General features: G+C 45.3%; 1 protein-coding gene across 1 annotated transcript in view; it reads right to left on the bottom strand.

The window, feature by feature from the left end:
• Positions 1-1,409: 1,409 nt before the first annotated feature.
• Cpm (carboxypeptidase M) overlaps positions 1,410-8,496 on the bottom strand; it is a 56,663-nt gene continuing 49,576 nt past the window's right edge. The window contains exon 9 of the mRNA XM_055626152.1: positions 1,410-5,257. Within this exon, the coding sequence (XP_055482127.1) occupies positions 5,015-5,257 (243 nt within the window). The 3' untranslated portion in view covers positions 1,410-5,014. The remainder of the gene's footprint in view (positions 5,258-8,496) is intronic.

Genomic DNA, 8,496 nt, shown 5'->3' with positions numbered 1-8,496 from the left:
GTGGTTCCTGGGACTCAAATGCCCTTTTCTGGCCTCTTTGGGCACCAGACACACTAGTGGTACACAGACATACAGACAGAATACCCAATTACGTAAGTAGAAAACCCACTTGTAGCAGTTTTGGAGGATAGATGTACATTCAGACTAACCTGTCCTTGACTAAAAGGCACACTGGCAAGATTTTTTTTTTTTTTTTTTTTTAATGCAGTGACAACCCCTAAGTGTCCCAGCTCCTTTTGGGAGCAAATTCTTTTGTTTACAACTATGCCATGTGTTTCAACAAAAGGACTTGGGAGCCAATGAAACTTGTACTCAAGATTTCCCAAAATGTGTTTAGGAATCTAAGAATGTACTAGGTTACTTCTTAAATGGTTCTGTGGCTGGGTATGCTTGGGAAGTCATTTTTTTCTGTGATTTCTCAGGTTCTTTTTTTTTTTTTTTTTTTGTACTCAACTTTGGCCTGGATTCACTTTGTAGACCATGCTGGCCTTGAACTCACAGAGATCCACCTGCCTCTGCCTCCCTTAGTGCTGGGATTATGTGCACCACCATACCCGGCTGTTCGAGGTTGGTGTGATGCGTGTCACTTGTCCTCAAGATCTGGTTACACCTATTCTTGTTTTGTAAGCCTGCTTAAGACGTATCTAATTGGTTGATTAAACGGCCAATAACTGGGCAAGGCAGAATGGGGTATGAGTAGCTAAGGTTCCCCCGGCTTGGAGAGGACAGGAGAATCACAGGGAGACAGGGGAAAAGAGGAGGAAGGAGGGCGACACAATGGGTTAGTGTGGAGAAAAAAACGTGGGCCCAACGGAAGGACTCCAATAATGGTGTGAAAAGGCCCAGATGAAAAATATAAGCAAGTACTATGGGATTATGGATAGAGCGTGGACGGCACTGGATGGGGGCTGGGAGATGGATGGTGAGGTTATTGAGCGAGCATAGGTGAAACATCTGCCTGGCCCAAGGTAAATGAGGCAATTATAAAATCTAGCAGTTGTCTGTATCTTATTATTTGTAAAAGCAGGTTAAATAGTACTGCCGAGTTAACCTTGGGGCTAATAATAACATTATATAGCTCCAAACACTCATTTATTTACAACAACACCTGGCCCTTTACTAGGTTATGTGAATCTTCCAGAGTATTTTGTTCTTAGACCAAATCCAGGCCTCAGGCAGGTTCAGCAAGCACTTCTTCCTGGAAGACACCCTTGTCTATCATCTTGCCCATGGAATACACAACCACATAATTCAAATTAACTAATGTCATAAATAGCTTATACTGTCCTGGAAAGACCATCTGGGATTTGGAAAGACTGTTGAAACATTGATCTCTCCTAGAGTATATTTGATGGCAGTCTTCTAGCTTGTTTTTGATAGGTGTACAAACAAAATGGAAGGAGACAGCATTCACTATATGAATGTCCTTTATTGGTAATCAGAAAATGTAAATTTAATAAGCCCAGAGGTAGTCATGGCCCCAAGCAAATGTTACAGTCAGACTGAGAAATTTGTTTGTTTGTTTGAGACATTGTTTCTCTATGTCATCTTGGCTGTCCTGGAACTCACTCTGTAGACCAGGCTGGCAAATGAGAGATTTGCCTGCTTCTGCCTCCCACGTGCCACCATTCCCTGCAGCACACACCATTTTTAGAGACAAATTACAAGTAGAAATTTGGTTCTTTAAAGACTTTGAGAAGTGAATAGAGGAGGCTAAACATTTCTGACCTGTGCAGCAGATGAAATGGGAAGGAAAGCACCAAAGTCAAAGCTGCCTGGACCTGCAGTGACTTAGCGTTTTTCTAAACATCCCCCACTGTTTATGTATCTTGGTTCTTTGAGACAGGGTCTCTATTATGGAGCTTTGACTGTCCCAGAACTCGGTATGATCAGGCTGGCCTTGAAACTGAGAGATCCCCCTGCCTCTGCCTTCCTAGCATTGGGCTTTTACCCATCTCAGTTCAAACAGGCACACAGGTAAGCTATGTCATTTTGTGCAAGTCTCCTTGAAAATGACATGAATCTTGCTAGCCGGTGTTTCATTTTCAGGTCCCCTTTAATAAGGTGTACGGTCTTGAAAATAGTTGACTGTGTCACCCAAATGGCAGTTGTACTTTCTCTACCTGGAGGAGCATCAAAAATGGCATCTACCATGTGTCCAACAGTCAGGACCACAAGTATTCATTCTACTCCTGCAGGATTTAGACCGTCAAAGCCTATCCACCAGGTTAGCAGGCATCAGGGACAGGTGTTAAGTCTTGAGGACATGGACCATAGAATAATTTCATGGTTGTGTTTTGTGTTGGGGTTGGGGGGAGTTAGTGGAGACTGAACACAAGTCTTTGTGTATGCTAAGCACGCTATCACCGAGCTACACCCTCTCGTTTAAGTGATTTTACATTGGGTTTGATAAAGATTTCTAATTTTTGTGGTGTTACCTTAAGATAGACACAGTGGTCCAGGCCTGCATAGCTACTCTGGAAGCAAATGCAGGCAGATTCCAAGCCAGCCTGGATTATGATGAGCTCCAAGACTGGCCTACATATACAGTTTAGTGAGACCCTGTGTCAAAACTGAAAGTAGCTGTGGCTCAAAGGCAGAGCACTTTCTCAGTGTGTGCTAAGCCCTGGGACGGTCTCCAGTAAGACGCATCCACGTGCAAGTTATTTCAGTAACAAGTTTTGTGTTAGGCCCATGAGCCAATTCAGAAAACAGCTCATTTCCTTTAAAAACCACCCGGGAAAGGGGTAAGTCGGAACTGAGAACATCCAGCTGATGGGTGCTCTTGTGTTCTTTATTGCTTTTATTTTTTTTTTTAAGATGGGTCTCACATGTAGCCCAGGCTGGCCTTGAACTTGTGTGGATCTTCCTGCCTCAGCTTCCCAAGAGCTGGATAAAGTCACTTAGCCACCTGGCTTAGGCCTATATACTTTAAATGTCATATACCCAGATCACTTTCTGAACTATTAGTACATGCTTACTAGGATATAAGTTAATACTTATTTAAATAAAATGATCAAGCTGTTCATACTACTTTCAAACTTACAAGTGGTTAAAAACTACAAATGCTATTATATTAAAATAATACGTTTGGCACGAAAAGAGGGCACTGGGATGCCCATTTATCTCGTGTGTCCTTTTGAGCCTCAAGCCTTCTCCGTGTGCCTTACCCTGCATGTCTCACAGCCGTGCAGGGCTTATGACTGAAGAAGCAGGTGACTCACTAACCATGGAAGATTTACAGCCCTCAGGGACCTGCACACAGAGGTGCCACTGAGCTTCCTGTTTGATCTTTATCCTTATCTTTTGAGACAGGGTCTCGCTGTGTAGCCCAGCTGGTCAGAACCCAAAGATCCACCTGTCTCTGCCTCCTGAGTGCTGGTTTGGGCCATCACACTGTCTTTCTGTTACTTCTTACAGTGTGCTAGGATAGATTTCTTTGACAGGGTGCATTTCTACTTCAAACTGATCGTAAGAATTTTTTTTTTTTTTCTGGTCTAGAAGCATGTAGCATGGTTAACAGCTAGCAAATGCCTTTCCCACCAGCCTTACAGTGCATTCCTTCACTTGCATTTATCTTTGAATTTTTCTTCCTTGATGTACACATGGAAAGTGTGTGTGTGTGTGTGTGTGTGTGTGTGTGTGTACATTAGTGAGCTGTATGCTACCAAACGTAAAACTTATATTCACAAAATTGCCCAAATCCCTACAGTTTTGGAAGGGTCTATAGCAAGTTGCTGAAACACCTCCCAGACTCATTTATTTCCTATTTGTGCTAGGCTCAGAGGATACAGAAATGAACTTTCCCAATAAACAGATGCTGGCCTGGAAGAGCTCATGCTGTGCTAGAGAAGGCCAGCATGAAGCAGATGGCACCACCGTGCTGTAAACTCTCTAATCAAGACGAAGGATCCAGGAGGACTGGCCTTCAACCTGATTGCCTGGAACTCCATAGAATGGGAACAGCAAGGCTTCCTGGTTGAAGATGACTCTTAAATCGGAGTTTTGCTGAGTGGGAAACAGGTCAGGCACAGTCAGAATGACACCTAGACCTGGGGTTGCGAGATTGTTGTGTTTAGGGGACAGAAGGGCTTTTGGGAAGCCCAACTCCTCAGGTGCTGTGTGGAAGATGGACCCTTGAGCAAGAGCTAGGTCAGCGGGGAGGGGGCGCTAACCGGCAGGAGAGGATGGGAAGGATCAATACAGCAGCTTTCAGTGACTGACTGGCTGTGCGAATTAGACGGTCAGTGAGGACTCACGAAGCAGGGACAGCCTTGCGAGGCGTCTCCACTGTCAACAGGATGAGGTGAAGCTCATTTGGGTCTTATTCAGGTGGGTGTGGCCAGTGGGCAGCTGAACATGCCTCTGAGGTTAGGCAAGAGCCTAGGATTACACATGAGGGGTCATCTTTAGAGGACTGTGGCTTCAGGAGCAGGGAGACAAGCCCCTTCGTCTGTTGGGCTCTGTAGACACATCAGACACATCATCTGCCCACTTCCTCTCATCCATCCTTAGAACATTGGCAAGAGTAAATGGTCTTAGTCTTCCTCATCTAGAAACGTCTTCCTTTGGGGAGAACCACTTAAACCCAGTAGTAGCTCTTTACAGCTAGCACTCAGGGCAAGGTCGTACATAGTAGGCGGTGTCCATCACTGCTGTGATGGACAGGAAGTGTCCATCACTGCTTTGATCCATTTGACTCTATGTATAATTTTTTTTTTTCTTGTAGCGATGTCTTTTTTGCTTCTCAAGTTTCTTACAAATGCCTGGGACTACTTCAGGATGCAGTGTATGTGGGCAGCGTTTGCTGGGCAGTGACCCCCCGTTTATCCACACTGAAGACCGCTTTTGTCATAGCAGGTTGCCCTGTGCCAGACCTGGAAACCTTCTGCTTTCCTCGGGAGGAAAACAGTGGCGTTTATCCCGCTGCAGTCTCACAAGGAGAGTTGCTATAACCTGGAGCAACCGATCCCTGATTCCAGGCGGTGGTGGGCGTTGAGTTTCACATCTTGCTTTATTTGAAAAATACGTGCAAAAGAGTCATGAAAAATACGAACAAACTAGGCTTTGTTGCAGCTGAGTGGCTTGGCCTAAATTTGTACAGAGGAATCATTGGGCATGAAGGATTTGATACGAAGATGGAGTCCAGCTGCCCTTGCAATGGGAGGTGAAAATCCTTTTTAAGAGCGCTATAGCTCTTGGATTTCCTTGGAATAGTCAGCTTTGTGAGGTGTGGATCATGTCCAGGCACTGTAACCTGAGAAGGAACAAGAAACAATTGCATGAGCGATTTCAGATGTTTGTGGGGTCTCCACCAGCAGGACACAGCCTTTGAGCCGTGCGTGCGTGACGGTGTGCTAAGGTTAGGGACTGGGGTGGGGATGGGGGTGTGGCATGGCTATTGCTCGGAGAATTGCCCAGTGTCTACTCATGTAGACCGTCGCTGCAAAGGCAGTTGCCAAGAATTGCAAAATGAAATAAGGACGGAGACACGGGCTCAGCATCTGGTGAAGCAAAGGATAACAGAGGAAGAAGCAACGCCATATTCTGCCAGTCATTTTCACAGTGTGCCAAGGTAAAGGCGCTTTTCTTTGTACCAAGCCTATAGTATCCTTACTGGATACAAAGATCGTAAGTAGATTCTTTCCCCAAGTTATTCCCATTCTCCTTGCCACTGATCTAAAGTGTACACACCGCTTTTTAAAAACATTCATCAGTACGTTTTGCCTTCAAGTGTCTGTGTACCAGTTGCACGCAGTATTTACAGAGACCAGAAGAGGGCGTCAGATCTTCTAGAATTGGAGCCACAGATGGTAGGTAGGTTGTGAGCTGCCCTCTAGGTTCTGGGACTCCAACCAGAGCCTTCTGAGCCTCTCCAATGTTTTTTTTTTTTTTTTTTTTTAACTTGGGTTTTTCTGGTTTTGTTCTTGTGACTACTCTTCAGATAGATTGTGATTGCTTTGTGTTTTCAGGCCCCCACTAGCCTAGAACTCACTATGTAGACCAGGTTGACTTCAAACCCAACTGCCTCTGGCTCTGGAGTGCTGGGATTGAAGGCTTCATTTTGAGTCCCTTAAATACTATGGAAACTCCTTGTGGAGGAGAGCAACAGAACCAAAAAATCTGTGCACAGGGGTCTTTTCTGAGACTGATACTTCAAACAAGGACCATGCATGGAGATAACTTAGAACCCCTGCACAGATGTAGCCCATGGCAGTTCAGTGTCCAAGAGGGCTCCCCAATAATAGGAATAGGGACCGTCTCTAACATGAACTCATGGGCTGGCTCTTGGATCACCTCCACCTGAGGGGGAAACAGCCTTACCAGTCCACAGAGGAAGACAGAGAAGCCAGTCCTGATGAGCCCTGATAGACTAGGGTTAGATGGAAGGGGAGGAGGACCTCCCCCATCATTGGACTGGGGGAGGGGCATAGGGAAAGAAGAAGGAGGAAGGATGGGATTGGGAGGGGATGGAGAAGTGAATAAACTGTAATTAATAAAAATAAAAAAAATTAAAAAATACTCTGGAAACTAATCTCTTAATAGATCCGTTGTTTGTAAATCTTTTCTCCCAGTTCTGACATTGCCCCTGAATCTGCTGTTGGCTCCTTTGCCCTGCTTCTTAGTTTGTTTTTCTCCTTGTTTATCTTTATTTTGGTGCCTTTGAGGACTTATCTAAAAAATTCATCATTTCACACAGATGCCTTACAGTGTTCCCCTATCCCTACTTGAGTGAAGTCGCTGCTTTTTTTTGAGGGGAACTACACACACTGAATCTGTAAATCACTTTGGGGATCATCTTTCTGATGATATTGACTCTTCTGGTAGACAAGTGGGGTATTTTTCCTTTTTGTTTGTTCTCCATAATTGCTTTTAGTGGCTGGTTTGTAATCTTCTTCTTTCGAGACAGGTATCCCTACTGGCCTGGAACCCTGTGTCTCTAGGGACGGGGTTAGAGGCATGTGCCACCATACCTGGCTTACAATTTTTATTGCATGGGTCTTTCAGTTAAATTTATTTCTATATATCTCATTTTTTTTGTAGCTGTTGTGATGAGATTGCTTTCTTAATTTCTTTTTCACCAAGTTTATTACTGACGTATATATATATGCTACTGGCTTTTTTTTCCCCCATATGGATTGTTTCACCCTGTAATTTCCTGGAACTCACTTTATAACTCTCAGCTGCTCTTTGATGGAAGTTAGATTTTCCTAAGCATAAAGTCATGACATCTGTGAAGATAATTAACTTTTTACTTTCCAGTTTTGTATACCCATTATTTCTTTTTCTCGTCTCATTCCGTATTTGCCTTGTTGCTGATTCAAGAGTAAGTGCTTTCGGCTTTGCCCCATTCCATATGGTACCGCCTATGAGCCTTTCACATACAGACTGTGGTACACATGTGCCATATTATATATTTATATATACCTTATACCTACGAGAAGCTCAAACTGTCTGCACCTGCAGCTGTGGTCCCAAGGCTGTGGCTGGGAGGACCAGGAGAGTGAGCAGTTGGTCTGGAGCCACCTGGTAGCCCTATTCCTGGAGCTGTGGGGCCCAGCGGGCACCTGCCTAAGCTTCCAATGGGCATTGTGGTGAAGCTGTGGACTGCAGCATTGGCTTGCGACAGTGCCAAGGCTGTGGCTGGCACAGGCTTCAGTAGATCTCGTGGGGCAGACTGAATGGCAGCTGGGCTCGTGGCTGTGGATGGCTGCTGGACTCTGTGGGTGTCTGTCTTCCATTCGGTGAAATGTATACTCGACCAAGGCTTTGGTCAGGGTCCAGGTTGGGCTACCAGCTCCTATGCCAAGATGGTGTCTGGCAGCGACTAGCGAATGTCAAGGAAGAGTTTGAAGTGACAACCTTCTTTGGTACAGGAGAGCCACTTCTGGAGGAGCTCTCCGGACTGGATTTAAAGCTTGTGGCTTTTCATTCATGGCCTCCTGCCACGCTGGTGCTTGGGGACACTTCTCGGCCTTCCTCAACGGTGTCAGTTCTCCCTCAGGCGCCAGGACTGAAGTTACATGTACTTCCATCTTTCCTCTGGGTTCCTTTCCAAGCATCCCTGTTGTATGACGGTTCCTGCTGCTCCTTTGCTGGTCTCCAGAGCTCTCCCTCATTCATTCCCACAGGACAGTATCTGCTTTGCTGCCCTGACTTCCCTGGCAGGGCTACGTGCAAGGCACCGTGATTTACCCTGGCTTCCTCCTGCTCTCACTGACAAGGTGGCCTGTGCTTATTAGAATAGCCATCTTGACCGGTGGGATGGTTCACCAGGTGAAAGCACTCGCCTAGCAAGGCAGACAACCTGGTCAATCTCTGGAACGTTTGCTGGAAGGACCAAACTGACCCCACTCCCAAGGGCGTCTCCTGACTTCTGCATGTGTGCTATAGCACATATACACATACATAATAAATTGGAAAAAAAAAGTAGTATTTGGCTTCTATTAAGAATTATCTGCCAGTTAGGAAAATATGTGATTTTCTCCCCCTCTC

The sequence above is a fragment of the Psammomys obesus genome, unplaced genomic scaffold (genome assembly GCF_907164565.1).
Source record: "Psammomys obesus unplaced genomic scaffold, mPsaObe1.curated_primary_1811, whole genome shotgun sequence".
NCBI classification, from domain to species: domain Eukaryota; kingdom Metazoa; phylum Chordata; class Mammalia; order Rodentia; family Muridae; genus Psammomys; species Psammomys obesus.
The sequence above is the reverse complement of the archived record's forward strand: the minus strand, read 5'-3'. Positions and strand labels throughout refer to the sequence as shown.